Source organism: Asterias rubens, chromosome 12 (assembly GCF_902459465.1).
Source record: "Asterias rubens chromosome 12, eAstRub1.3, whole genome shotgun sequence".
Taxonomy (NCBI): domain Eukaryota; kingdom Metazoa; phylum Echinodermata; class Asteroidea; order Forcipulatida; family Asteriidae; genus Asterias; species Asterias rubens.
This window is the reverse complement of record NC_047073.1, coordinates 642,969-658,173: the sequence shown is the minus strand read 5'-3', so window position 1 is coordinate 658,173 and position 15,205 is coordinate 642,969. Positions and strand designations below refer to the sequence as shown.

Here is a 15,205-nt window from a genome sequence, read left to right as displayed (position 1 = left end):
TGGTTGGCTACACGACCTTCAGCAATTTTTGCTAGAGTTGATGTCAATGAAATTGGCCTAAGTTTTTCGATTGAAGGGGGTGTCTGTTTGGGTACAGGGATGACATTTGCAATTTTCCATTGATTAGGAACACTGCCCTGTACGAGAGAGGTGTTAATGATGTCAGTCACAGGGGAACTGAGCTCGTATGCAAATTCATTTAACACCTTCTGAGGAACGTTGTCAGGCCACCCGGCTTTGGAAACAGACACCCTCTTCAAATCCTCACGGTTGAAACTGGGGAGGTGGCTTGCTACTTGGCAGATAGGCCGGTAGCTCATCTAATCTGATTGGTTGTTGCACTTGGGAAAAACTGGCCAGATGATTTTTTATAGCATTGGCAATAGCAGCATGATCACTTGGATCGATCTCTGGTACATGAATGGAGGTTTCAGATTTTTTCATATTGGCAAATGATCTGATTTCCTTATGCCACCTTCCCGGTTCTGTCCTTTGCAAATGTCTCACCTTGTTGATGTTGTGGGATTTTTTGGCCTTCTTGATTTCTTTTATGACCTGGCTTCTCAGTGACTTCCTCATCTGTGTATCCCCTGATGCAAACGCCTTCTGCCTGTGCCGAATGAGGGCCTTAACTCTGTCAGTCATCCACGGTTTATCATTGCCATGTAAACGGACAGTCTTTCTTGGGAAGGATAGATCAATACCCTCATTGAGCACATGGTAGAAGGCATCTGCCTTAGACTGGACATCATTTGCATTGTAAACATCGGACCATGATTGGTCTTGAATCCATCTTCTGAACTGATTTACCTTTGATTCAGTAATAGGCTGAACAGATTTAGTTGTTATAATGTTAAGTGGTGTGGATTGCCTGGGCTCTAGGCTGATACAGTTGTGATCACTACACCCCATGGGAGTTTCCCTTGTGTTTCTTCTTCAGGAGTCAAACCCCTAACATTTAAATGTACCTCCGAAGGCGATGCGTTTCCCTTCACCTTGGGCGGGCAACAAAAAAAATTTACTAATAGAATCAGCAGAGCTGGAAACACAAAAGTGTGAAGAAAGAATCTAAAGTAACTGTACCAAAAACTTTGAAGTCATTAATGTTTTGTTAATTATGCCGTTGATGTTAATTGATATTAGATATTCCAAAAAATGTATACAAAATATATTGGGAAGGGAGACTCCTGAAAAGAAGAACTTTCTGAGTGGCTTTGCATATCAGGAACTTTAGATTCCCACTTCAATAAAATTCAAAAGTGGGACAGATGGCATAAAGCTTTTTCCTTGACCAGCGAACCAAAGATCTAATTCTCAATACACAACAGGTTTGATGTATGCTTGTTTGATTCCTTTAATTACTCCAGTAGCGTGTATCGTTCTGATCTGAACCAGAACTTAAACTCAGGAAGCTTGTTTTCAGCTTCAGGAAGTCCATACACTATTCACTACAAGGCAAAAGATGAGAAGGGAAACATAAACCATGACATCTGCCACTTTACTATCAGGATCACAGGTGAGTGTATGGAATACCACATGTTATATCCATGTGTTAGCCTCATAATTCAAGACAAAGCACAACATTGGTTATAATATTATCAACCTCCTAAGGCAGATTAATTTCCCTCTGTAAGCTCACTGATTCTAAAGAATATCAGTACCAATCCTCTAGAAAAATGTCTCCATCTGAAAACTCACTGATTCTAAAGTTCATAATAATAATAATAGTGAAAGCATTTATATAGCATCCCACAAAGAACGGAGCACTTTACAATATACAAAGAAACAAACAATGCAAAGACAAAGACACAAAAAACAGTACAAGCAAAAACAAAAACGGCCAGATTAAACAAATAAATGGGTTTTGAGCATATTTTTGAACCGTTCCAGTGTGTTGGCTTCCCGGATGTTGCGGGGAAGTGAATTCCAGAGCCGGGGAGCAGCGGCTTCAAAGGCATGATCTCCTGCGCGTGATTTAGTTTTACTGATGTGAAGAAGTGTTTTGTTGTACGATGAGCGGGTGGCATAGGCGGATGATTTGAAAGAAATGAGTTCTTGAAGATATGAAGGTGCTATAGAGTGGATACATTTGAAAATAATGACGAGAAGTTTGAAATTAATCCGGGCTCATAACAGTACCAATCCTCCTCTAGAAAAATGTCTCCATCTGAAAGCTCACTGATTCTAAAGTTCAACAGTACCAATCTTCCAGAGACATATTTCCATCTGAAAGCTCAGTTATTCTAAAATTCATAACAGTACCAATCCTTCTCTTGAAAAATGTCTCCATCTGAAAGCTCACTGATTCTAAAGTTCACCAGTACCAATCCTCCAGAGAAATATTTCCATCTGAAAGCTCAGTTATTCTAAAGTTCATACCAGTACCAATCCTCCAGAGACATATTTCCCTCTGTAAGCTCACTGATTCTAAAGTTCATACCAGATTACCAATCCTCCAGAGAATTGTTTTTTTCTGAAATGCTCTAAATGTCCAGAAAAGCATGTAGACACTGCACAAATCACCTTCAGTTTTTATTTACACTGTGTGAGGAGATTCTGTCCCCCTTATTGCAAACTGTGTACACGAACTTTTTCTGATAGCGCCCTCTTTTGAATCAACCTCCCCCAGCTCATGTTAATTTTCCATGTGGGGGACAGAATCTCCGGGTGACAAATTTTCCTATGACACCACAATTAAACTTTGCATGTTAACTAATATCATCGTAAGAAAGTTTTGGGGCTTCAAGCCCACTGGTGGCTCAATGGTTTGTAATCAGGTTTTTCGTTACCTGTTACTACTTGTAAATTATGAGACAGTGTCTTCTTTTAGTGTTGTAAGAATTGTTTTATAATCCCTTCAAAGAAAAGTGTTCTACAGTACCTTAGACAAGCGTAAATATGTTTGAAAATTTTTCTTTTCAGAAACTGAATGTAGTGAACACCCTTCAGTGAGCAATGGGATTGTTGTTTGTTCACATGGCAACCGGTACGGGTCCATCTGTACCATCAAATGCATTAGTGGGCACTCCATTAGTGGAAAAGATTCAAGACATTGCAACAAAAAAGGAATGTGGACGGACTCTATGCCAGAATGTAACCGTAAGTGTTTTTTTCTATTTTTCTATATTTCATATGATTGTAGGAGTTGTAAGTGTATCTTGTACGTGCATTATACACACAGCACATGGGACCTATGGTTTTGTTCCCATCCACTGGACATTGCAAATATGGATAAATGTAAAATATTCATAACAAGTTCTTAAAGCGCATTTCACAATATCGTCTCAACTCTCAATGTACTTTTCATAAGTGCCCTGCCCTGGTCATTGGGCCAATAAATATTCCTTTTTCTCAGCTCCCTGGGCGTATACTGCCTTGAGCTGCCGTGGCTTTCCAGTGGCATTTTCATGCACAAAATCAACCTCTAGCCTCCCAGGTACCCATTTATATCCCCTGGGTGAAGAGAAAACATTAAAGTTAAAGCATGTTGCTCAAGTACGCAAGTGCCTTAACCAGGATTTGAACCCACACTCCAATGACTTAACCACCAGAACTTGAATCCGGTGCTCTAAACCACTCGACCATGTCACCCTAATGTTTGCGGAATCAAACCCATGTTCTGTCAGCACCAATACTTGAGTTTTTGCACCAGGCCACTATGTTTAAAGTAAGATGTAGCTTATAAATGTTTTGTTCTTCAGCCTTGACATCAAAATCTGCTTTCCATGTATTAAACTACAACGTTGTCAAGCCATTGTTGTCCCCATAAGATTGAACTAACATGTTTTGACTAATCCATGACTGTCTCCAATCTCTCTCTCCTACTACTCTCATCACGCATCCTCAGCAATTAATTGTCCCACTTTGACTGGAGTAAACTGCACCAAGGGGTTTGAGTACAATAGCATCTGTACACATTTCTGCCAGCAGCCTGGCTTTAGTATTGCTCAGGGGCAAACAGGGGTGAGAGTCTGTGACCAGGCAGGACATTGGACTGGCTCACATCCAAAATGTGTTGGTAAGTAATCCCTCATTAAACAGGACTAAATTGTATAGTGAAACACTGTTTTTAAAGGTACTTAGTGATAAAATACATGCACTTTTAAAAAAATTATAATAAAAACATTGTTTAAGTAATAAGATATTCGTCTTTCGATATTTTTTTTTTTTTTTTTTTACAGACAAACAAAAGCCCAGTCTGACCTGCCCTAAGAGTGCAAACGCTTATGCAAATGCTGGAGAGACCTTTACGAGTGTCAGCTGGGAGCTGCCCACTGCTGCTGACAACTCCAAAACCAAAGTGGAGGTTGTGCAGACAGCAGGCCTACCACCCAGAGGAACATTTGGCAAAGGGTCACACATCATCCAATATGAAGCCCTGGATGGAAGTGGCAACAGAGCGACCTGTGAATTCTCTGTCGTTGTTCAAGGTTAGTTTTAGTAGCAGGCCCAATTTCAAAGAGCTGCTTAAGGAGCAAATTTGCTTTACAATTTTACTGCTAATAAACAGGATTCCAGTCCCATTTATTCTTGTGGCATGGTAGTTTGGCTTGTAATCTTATTCTGGTAAGTGTAATTGTTTTTATGCTTAACTTCTTTTTGTACTTTAAGCAGCTCTGAAATAGGGGCCCTGGTCAGAGACGTAGCCTCTCTGTTGGGTTTTTTGTTGGATTTCTTTTGAATTGGCCGAAATGATCGTCAACAAGCACATTTTTGTTCAATTTTTACCACCAGCAGGGAAATGGTAAGAGTGCAAGGTAAGAGGTATTTTATAGCAACTGAGCTCTATTGCAAACTTGATAGTTTGTCCTTTTTATTTCTAGTCATTCAGTGTCCAACTCGCCTATTTCGACCAGCTCAGATAATGAGATGCACGTCGCTGTTCATTTATGGCTCTGTATGTCATTTTTCCTGTTCACCGGGCTATGTTTTGGATGGAGAAGAGACTAATGAGTGCATGCAACAGGTGGATTCAGCTACTGGTACATGGAGTGCTGAACAGCCCCACTGCACAGGTACAATACCCAAATACTCACTGCTGCATTCTTTGCCAGTGACCATGTTTCCTCTTAATACAACTTTGTTAGTAAAATGTCAACAAAATAACATAAAACAGAAAATTAGTTTTGGTAACTAATGTTTTGTGTGAACTTCTTATTTGTAATTTTCTTTGCTTATAAATTGTAATATAATTGCAGTACCTTGAATGTCCTTCATATATGCAGCTTTTGGTATGCGGAAGGGCAAGGTTTGCAAAATTTTGCACATTTATTGCATTTGGCTTGACAGATTTTCTATATTGTTCTTGTCTCCAGTTCTCACATGCCCGCAGTTAACTCCTCCAGAAAATGGCATGTTCTTTGGAAACACATCTTGCTTAACTACCTATGGCTCTTGGTGCCAATTTGAGTGTGATGCTGGTTACCAGGTGGTTGGGAGTAGAGTTCGAAGATGTCATGCACAGGCCGGAGAAAGTGAAGGATTCTGGGAAGGTTATGACACTCAGTGCAAAAGTAAATGGGCCTTCATTATGTTTAGCTGACATAAATTATTGAAACGGGATATTGAACTTTGATGTATACAAAATAATTTCTTGTTTAATATCATTTTCTTTGTTAACTTCTACTTGATGTTATTTTTTTAACATATGATGTTGACATGTGCAATTCAGTTTTTAACTGTGAGACATGTTTTAATAAATCGTTTTTGAATTGAATTGAATTGAATTAAAAATAATTTACATTTTTATTTTATGAGGTTCGCCCAATTCATAAGGTAGGACAGACACTTTATGGTGAGGGCTACTACACTTAACTATTTTGGGCTATTGGCCCAGATCAAACTGCCACCAGGGGCACGTTGCCATCTATTCATCGGGCTGAAACAGGGTTACCCCCTTCACAGTAAGGTTTTAGGCATGGCTGGTGGAGCAGAATGCCCTACCTTCCAAACCTTTTTGAAGCAATTATTGTTAAGTGCCTTGCTCATGGGCACTGACTGGACCTTCTTTTACATATCCATTTATAGAAAAGAGAGGAAAAAAGGATTAAGATGGGATCCAGAAAAGGGGGAACAATTATTGCCAATCAAGATTTCTATTTTAGAAACAATTGGTGGTTGTAAACCAAAAGGAGTTAAGTGGTAAGGACAGAGGATGGTCAGTATCCAGCAGTCCTGGACCGTAAAAGTGGTAAATGTAGGTATTGCAATGCAGGGAAACATTAAAGGGAAGGATTATAAAATAAAAATTTGTAATATTTTAAATTGTACAGATCACATTTATAAAAACAGGAAGATTAAACTTTAACATAGAACACCCCATATTGCGGAGTAGGGATTTTGAAACCAAATTGTAAGCATGCTTTGTGCTCACAATCTTTCAATTGTAAGCATGCTTTGTGCTCACAATCTTTCAATTGTAAGCATGCTTTGTGCTCACAATCTTTCAATTGTAAGCATGCTTTGTGCTCACAATCTTTCAATTGTAAGCATGCTTTGTGCTCACAATCTTTCAATTGTAAGCATGCTTTGTGCTCACAATCTTTCAATTGTAAGCATGCTTTGTGCTCACAATCTTTCACGCTTGCAAGCTTTCACGCTCGCTCGCAATCTTTCACGCTCGCAAGCGTGATGCTTTGCACTTTGGCCCTACATTGTGCTTGTGTCCATAAAATCGTATTACAACTGAATCATCTAGATAATGACCCAGCCCTCTCTAGGTTGTGTTTCTTTAATGTCCAATCAATCTTTTTGACTCCTGTGATCAGAACAAACCTGCCCACGAGCCTATGTTGCTCCCCACGCCTTCATAACGAACCAAGATGAGTGCCCACTAACTGACCAGGTACCTGCAGGCTCTAGATGTCACTATGCCTGCCTAAATGGTCACGCATTGACAGGGTCAGCAGAGGTCAACTGTGGATCTGATGGTCAATGGGAGTCGATGTTTCCACATTGTGAAGGTATTTATTTAATTATTTATTTCAAACAATTTGTCCGCACTAAAACCTTCCTGCAAGTACTGCTAGGATCTGCCTCCATCTGACGATTGTACTTTTTGGTTTTAAACAGTTGTTTGTTATTTAAAGGTTTGGGTACTTTTTTGTACAACATAAAACACAATGTCTACAGATTTACAATAAACCAATACATTTTGAAGATAATGATAGAAAGCTTCCCTTAAAATATTGCTGAGTTGCTTTAGTTTTTGAGAAATGAGTAAATAATGTCACAAAAATTATTTTAGGATGTACAATGTATAATTACAAAACATTGCTCTGTGATTTTCACTTTTTTTCTCGAATCAAAAGCTTGACGACTAATGAAGCTGAAACTTCTACAGGGAAGTTACATAACATACATCTTAATTCACAGTGAGTGGCAAAGAACGTGATTTAAAGGTATCAAAACCCTTTAAATAGTCAGTTTTAACTTCTTTCAATTCTTTCAATTTTAGCTGTAACTTGTGACAGCAGTGAGTTACTTCAACCTGAGAACGGTATCAAAAATGGCTGCCCTAACGAAGAAGAGGTTTTTGGCACAACATGTACTCTGATATGTAACCAAGGATTCATGCCAACACAGCCCACATACGTAACATGCACTGATGATGGCAATGGATTTGGAGTATGGGACAAAAATACAGTCACATGTGAAGGTACATGTATGAAGAAGTTTGTGCTGTAGAATTTACATTTGAAATTTACTAGTAGTGTATCTGTGCTTATGTTGGCCAATCTATGTTGTTTGCCAGAGTGTGCGCCTTCAGGTTTGTTTTTAGTTTCAATTGGAAAGCTCACTGATGATAAGAATTTCATGCCAGGATCATCCCTTTAATAAGAGGAATGTTTTAATCTGGGTGAAACACTGGCTGTAACGTTATTTTGGTTGTTCTGATATTTATTTAAGAAACCTATAAACTGCGCAAAATTCCAGAGAATTTATTATAATCCTGAATCGTAAGTACTTTTCTGTGACTGAAACAGATCAAGTAAGTTGCTGATATGTAAATATTTGCTCTACACACTGAATCATGAGATACAGCTTGAAGGAGATTGTACTACTGCTGCTGTTTTTATGTTATGCAGCTCCCCCTGTTCACCGCTTCTCTGTGTCAAGAGAAGATGATCCACAAAGGAATTTTATTACTAATGCAAGCTCCATGAGCACCTTTGTGGATACCAGTGATATTGAAGACGTCATTATTATTATTATTGTTAACTCGCACATGTGAGTGCTATCCAACTGTTCAACGTTAAACTTGATGTATTTTGCTTTTTTTCATTTAACAGAGGTCCAATGTAATCCCCTAGAAATCCCCAGTAGCCAAGGCTACATGCCAATTACCTGCACCCATAAAAATATTGAGGTAATGGAGACGGACCAACTACAGAGGTACGAGACAGTATGTGAAATGAGTTGTGCATCAGGATTCACCAGCACTGGTACAGGGAGTAGAATGTGTCAGTTAAATGGACTCTGGGATGGGACCCCTCTTCAATGCATTGGTAAGTCAGTTAGTTTTTACCACTTTAAGGCACTGGTAATTGTCAAAGAACAATATTTTCACTTGGTGTATCCCAATTACCATGCATGAAATAACTAATATGTGAAAATTTGGGCTCAAATGGTCATGGAAGTTGCAAGAAAATAATGAAAGAAAAAATCCCTTGTTGCACAAATTTGTGTGCTTAAGATGCCTCAGCAAGTCAAAAACTTGAGTGAGAAATTACCTCATCCTCGAAAAACTATGTTGTTGAAAGGGAATCGTTTCTCACAATTTTGTATACTATCAACAACTCTCTATTGCTAATTACCAAGTAAGTTTTTTATGCTAATATACATTTTGAGTAATTACCAAACGTGTCCAAAGCCTGTTCTGCTGGAAGACAAAGTGTACACGCACTTATTTCATGAGCACTGAAAAGAATCCTTCTGGTTGTACGCTAAAACAGGGGATGGTGCTTGGTGCAGAAAGCACCAGGCATGTATGCGCTCATGGTGGTGTCATGGTCCATGGATAAAGAGGGCTAGAATCAGTGGTTAAAATCACAGAGATCATGACACTTTTATTTAATCCCAAATTCCAGACCTCCTTTAGTCTTAAAAACGAGATTACGCGAGATCAATACCGCCTAGGTTGTTTCCGGTTGTGTTCAGGATGAATAAAAATGAAAGACCCAAGCATCTGATTTACAGATAGCTCAGTTGGTAGAGCGCCGGCTCACTAATCCGGAGGTCGTTGGTTCGAATCCCACTCTAGTCAATTCTTTGTTCAAACCCAAAAATCATTTCAAAATTTACCCAGTCAGTTTCCCTTGTGGTTTATATGATATCAACATTTTGTCATCAGATATAACACCACCATTGGTGCAGTGTCCAGCTTCTATCACTCTGTATGCTGAGCAGGGAACCACCTTCACTGGTAACACCTACGGATGGGAGCCTGTACAGGTATATACAGCAAGTGTTGTTAGTTTATGAATTGGAAGTTGTCTGGTGGAATATGCTGTTCGTGTTTTTATTGCATAAATTTGGTTATAGAAGTGATGACAAGAATCATATAAATCAAAAGCAATTGACCTATGACATGTACATGTAGCACACTGACCATATTAGGGGTTAATTTTTATAGAAGTATGGAAATACTGGTGGCAAATGGTGGATGTGGGTAGCTGCTTGGGCCCATTTCTGTGTTTTCATAGAATCACACTCGTTATACGATGCAGTAAGCCAGAATTCTGTGGTATAAGAGCCACAAAATTAGGCCCTAATGACACATCCTAATCATAATGTACATTCCTTGTTTAACAAAATATATTTGTTAGGCATAATATCATTTTCAACGACCCCTTTTTTTTGGCCCCATATAAAGGCCACTGATGCTAGCGGAGATGTCATAGCAAACTTGGTTACCATAAATGACATGGAAGTGGCAGCCAATAGGAGCACGATACTCTCAGAAGGATTTCATTTACTTGTTTATGAAGGAGAAGACACCAGTGGTAACGTAGCATCCTGTGTCCTCTCTGTCAGTGTACTAGGTAAGCATCCATGCATCAGCCAACTTTATTCCCATGCTAATTGAAAGCAACAGCTATAGCCATAAAACAGGCCTTTTGGTATGAGTGGCAAACACGTCATGCAGTTTCTGAAATATTTCCATACATGTAGCTCTGGGTATAAGCTAGTGCTGCCAACTTAAAAAATCCCCCAAAGTCTCCCATTGTCATCACAGTTCTTTGTTTTTGTGCAGTAACTAGATGCCCACCATTGTTTGGACCACGGAACAGCGAGACCAGCCTTCTTTCTGGACACGGTGACTGTGACCAGTCCACAGTGTATGGCTCTGTCTGTAAAGTAGACTGTCTGGAAGGCTACACTCTGTCACCTGGAGGAAGTGACGTCAGGATTCGATGTAACAAGAAGCAATCGTCATCGACTCTAGGCTTCTGGGAAGACACAGATGTAGACTGCATCCGTAAGTTGATATTTTAACATAATAGTGGCTTCTTATAAAGTGTGCATATATCCGCCACTCAATAATGCTCAAGGTGCATTAACATACAAGATTTCCTGCAAGGTATGTGGGACTATGTTTGATCTACCCCTTAAACGCAATATGCTGCTAATCCAGCCTGGAACACGGGGGCGAATCCCCTCTCTTTTCGATAAGTGCACTGGTTTCTTTTATGTGCGTTACACAATACCTGGGACCAATGGCTTTACATCCCATCTGAAGGACGAACCAATGGTTAAGTGTCTTGCTTAAGGGCACAACTGGGACTCAAACCCACACTCTGCTGATCAGAAACACCAGAGTTTGAATTTGGTGCTCTTAACTGCTCGGCCTGTTGACTTGAGTGAACATGGCATTATGAATATCCATGGTTAGCATGCTTGATTTCAGATTATACACATTTATACTCAGTACGAATAAAACAAGCAAACAAATTATATTTTGATTGATTGCCACAGCCTCTGAAAACTGTTTTATTTCCAAAACAAAAATTGTGAAGGTTGCTGAAAAACTTATGGCTAGCCAGTCACACACATAAAAATAGCTTCTGGTACACATGACCCCACAATTGTTTGGCCAGTACTTGGCTTCTTCTGCCCACATAACACTCATCAAATTTGCCTAGTACCTGGAGTCTTCTTCCCATGAACACGTGACCTCAACCATTACTGGGCACCACGCCCAAAGTAATTAATTGGCAAACAATTGCCACACCACAACAAATCTGGCCAACATGGCTTCTTCTTCCAATGTACACGTGACACAACCATTAATGGGCACCACGCCCCTATTACTAATTTGGCGCACAAAATTTATATTTGTTAACTGGCACCTGGCCAAACAATAATCTGCGTGCCCACCTGACTCCAATCACGTGGGCACACAGTCAGAATGCACTAAAACAATTATTGAAACTAGTCATACCTTACACAATAAGGTTAACCCATCATTCAATTAGTTAAGTTGTAAAATTCCACCTTGAGACATGAGGTCGGACTTAGCCCCTAGGGAACCTCAGAGCGCTAACACAACTTATTGTTACAATACTTTAACTCAATATTACGAATGGGCGTGTAAGTTCCTTGAACAAGGTGTACAAAGTGAAAGAAATAAATTGACAAAGTACATTTACTTGCAACTATAACCCCCAAAACAGAAACACTGTGTGAATCCTGTAAAAAAAAACATACCACAATGACAAGTATACTAAGATGACTGACAAGACCTTTAGGGCAGGAGTGGAGGGAAATTAATTAAATTGTGTGAGTAAAAAACTCACACAGCCTGTTCACTTCGAAAGGCAGTGACAAAACTGAAAACAGAAAAAGGTGACAATTTGAATGGTGGAACAATTATTTAAGTGACAGTGTTGACAACTTCCCTACACGTCAGCTAGTAATAACAATACAACCTGTTGAAAACGGACTTAAACTTGATTAAAGTGTCTCTCACTAATATTCTGCTGATTAAATATCCATGCAAATGTGTAATCAATTGTACTACCTGTCACTCTAGCTACTTCTGGAAGCTTTTCTTTAAGTTCTGGAGAAAATTGTGATATGTTTTTCTGTGAAACAGTAATATTTTTGTTCACAGAGCTCGGGAAAGTACTGAGTATATAGTGCTTACACACATCAGTGTAAAGCCGGTTCATTCTTCCTGTGAATGCGAATTCGTAGCGAATTTTGACGTAACATGGCTGTGTTTGCAGCAAGTGTTCGCAGCAAGTGAGCACAGTTCAGATCAACTGTTGCGAATTATTTGTTGCGAATTTGTGGCGACAAAAGTTGTAATGCATTCGCATTCCCAGGATGTATGAACCGGGCTTTAGGGTAAAACCAAATGATATTCTTTACCCCCAATGCAAATTTATAACATCTATAAAGATAAGTTTTTCCAAATGTATGTTGGTTCCAGCAAGTACCTGCAAGGTTCCAGCCCTCACTAATGCCTACTTATCAGGGTGCATTGGCACTGAGGTAGATTACCAAACATCGTGTGCTTTTGTCTGCGATCGGGGTTACCATAGGAACCAGACAAGTAGGACCACACGGACATGTCTTGCTGATGGAATGTGGACAGGAGATGAGTTTTCTTGTGAAGGTAGGACAGTTGATCTTCAAATTTCTATCATCCTAAAGCATTTTAATCTGCTGCACTTCCTAAAGTTTTGGCCATTTCCAGTTCCAAAGTTTGTAACTTCACCTCAAATTCATCATTCAAAAGCTTTTGTCATGACAACATATTTCATTCTGAGATGATTTTCAATTATTAAGAGTTCAACTTATTTGTGACTTTTTGATAAAAATGAAGATGTCTCTACAGTAGAATAAACTGCCGAAACACAAAATGTTGCTGAAAAAAAGCACACACCGATGAATGCGGTAACCATCAGAGTGTGAATTACTGTATAACTTTGCTCATTGTTACTGACACATGCATACACACACAAGCTTGTGTATGGCTGCAACCATGGACCTCCTATTGTCCCTTTTTTGCAACAGCCCCCATTGGTTTTGTACACGTTTTCCAACTGTGGACCTTTCCCAAACCCTGGACCCTATTGTCCTCTTTTGTTATAGGTCCCTGGTTTGAATGTGTATACCTACTCATTACAAACACACACCCAACCTTACGGATCCGTTTGTTGGATCCTGCTATAGATTGTGTAAGTCTCGCGAGAAATTGAACTTCCAAGACCAGTCCCAACCTAATGGAGTTTTACGTTGGGGAGATTTTGTTTCGGCCATTATTTTAGTTTAACGTACCTTATGACCATAAAAATTACATAAATTATGTTGTTGAAAATGTAGTACTAATTAACAACATACATAAAAGTAAAAATAAATTCAAAGAAATGGCGCAGAAAAACAGATATTTAACCCTGACCTCATGCAGGTCAGGTTACTTGAAACAAATTAAGAATTTGTGCCCATCTCCGATCACGAAACTTAAGCAGAAGCTTGTTTTGGTCGCGTGGGGTGGAAAGTCTTTTCATTGGTCGATTAGGCGTCGTTTTCCTCTTTAAACTGCGTAACGTGTTAATCTAAAGCCCTCACGACCAGTGGCGTCTGTGTATAAACCAGCTTTTAGTAGTTTCACATTCGGGCGTAGATTTACAACGGGGGTTTCAAACAATTTAAGATCAATTAAACATCCTAGTCCTAGAGTTTTACTTTTGTCTATACATAAACTAAAACCCTATTAATTGTATACTCGTTTTAAAAGCTAAAACTAATTTAAACAAACTGTAATGATTTTTGTTGTTCAGATTCGACATAAAGAATAAGTTAAAGTAAAGATTTGATTTCATACAAAAAATAAGTTCTTCATTTGTGGTGTTTTTTCGCTCCGGTGAGCGTGAGACTTACACAGTCTATTGTTGTTCTTTTAATTTTTTCTAAAGAATTCCCTTGTGGGGTCAAGGTTGAATAAAGAATTCTCTCATAGCCCAATGCAATTTACAGGGTACTTTTAATAATGGAACAATGCTACCCCACAATGTTGCCTTTGTTAAAGTGGTACCCCATAGAGAATCACTTTAAAAAAATGAATAATAGAACAATAATAGCAGGACTCCACATACTGAATAGTTGAGGCTAGAGTGTCTTATAGGTGGGCATGTCTTGACGACCTTGAACATGTTGACAACTTGGGCATTCCCTGCCAGAGGTGAACTTGGCCCAATTTCATAGAGCTGCTCGTAAGCACAACAAAACTTTGCTTACCAGAATAAAGTCACCAACCAAACTACCATGGGACAAGTACAATTTGTGACTGGTATCCTGCTAATGTTTTCTTAAGCAGCCCTATGAAATTGGGCCCATCAATTTGTAAAATAATAATTGCATCCTGCCAAACAGCTGTTTCATGCAGAGGCTTTCTGAGTGTAGAGAATGGCGCCATTGAACCAGAAGAATGCACCACTGAATCTGATTTGCCTTTCGATACACGTTGTACTTTCACTTGTGTGGATGGCTTCACCTTGAAAGGGTCTTCCATTACAACTTGCAATGCTGACGGTGTGTGGAGCAGCCCGACAACAGTGTCTTGTATTGGTAAGACAATAATCTACCCATTGCTTTAAAGGGAGAGACGATATCTGTTTCGGTTGTCTAATTGAACGCATATATAGACTGTGATAATAATAAGTAAAGTGCTTTTAAAGGGAGATCAAAGCGCTAGTATATAGAGAAGTGTTTGAGAGGCTTCCTAAATGTAGTAATAGACTGGTATTCATACAACACTGAATATACAGTCACCAAAACATTGTTCAACAACCCTTTGAACAAAGGAACTTAACATTTTTAATGTGACTTCATATTTTTTTTTTTTTTATTATTTTAAATGACAGCAACATTTTATTTAAAAATTATTTCTCTGTCTCCTCTCTCTGATTCAGATCAAGAGCCACCAGTATTTGACGACAATTGTCCACTAAACTTTACAAAGACAGCTCCAAAGCAGATGAGAGAAGCCTTTGTTTATTTTAAGACACCAACAGCCACAGATAATTCCGGTTTTGTAAATGTTCACATTAGGTAAAGCCCTCAACTCGTTTTGCTCTCATTGAGAGTTTTTTCCCCATAGTACAAAAAAAGAAAGAAACGCATTTGTGTATGTGCCATGTGCATGTAACTTGCATTCAGTGATAGTTTTTCTTTCTTTCTAATTTTAATGAGGGCG

The 15,205-nt window shown here is 39.0% G+C and overlaps 1 protein-coding gene across 1 annotated transcript in view; it reads left to right on the top strand.

Annotated features, from left to right (window-relative positions):
* The first annotated feature begins 3,013 nt into the window (after positions 1-3,013).
* LOC117297665 (sushi, von Willebrand factor type A, EGF and pentraxin domain-containing protein 1-like) overlaps positions 3,014-15,205 on the top strand; it is a 44,860-nt gene continuing 32,668 nt past the window's right edge. The window contains exons 1-14 of the mRNA XM_033780812.1: positions 3,014-3,099; positions 3,848-4,018; positions 4,182-4,430; positions 4,824-5,015; positions 5,316-5,513; positions 6,768-6,962; positions 7,457-7,657; positions 8,292-8,507; positions 9,353-9,453; positions 9,875-10,043; positions 10,256-10,480; positions 12,437-12,622; positions 14,383-14,577; positions 14,922-15,060. Of these exons, the coding sequence (XP_033636703.1) occupies positions 3,069-3,099; positions 3,848-4,018; positions 4,182-4,430; positions 4,824-5,015; positions 5,316-5,513; positions 6,768-6,962; positions 7,457-7,657; positions 8,292-8,507; positions 9,353-9,453; positions 9,875-10,043; positions 10,256-10,480; positions 12,437-12,622; positions 14,383-14,577; positions 14,922-15,060 (2,468 nt within the window). The 5' untranslated portion in view covers positions 3,014-3,068. The remainder of the gene's footprint in view (positions 3,100-3,847; positions 4,019-4,181; positions 4,431-4,823; positions 5,016-5,315; positions 5,514-6,767; positions 6,963-7,456; positions 7,658-8,291; positions 8,508-9,352; positions 9,454-9,874; positions 10,044-10,255; positions 10,481-12,436; positions 12,623-14,382; positions 14,578-14,921; positions 15,061-15,205) is intronic.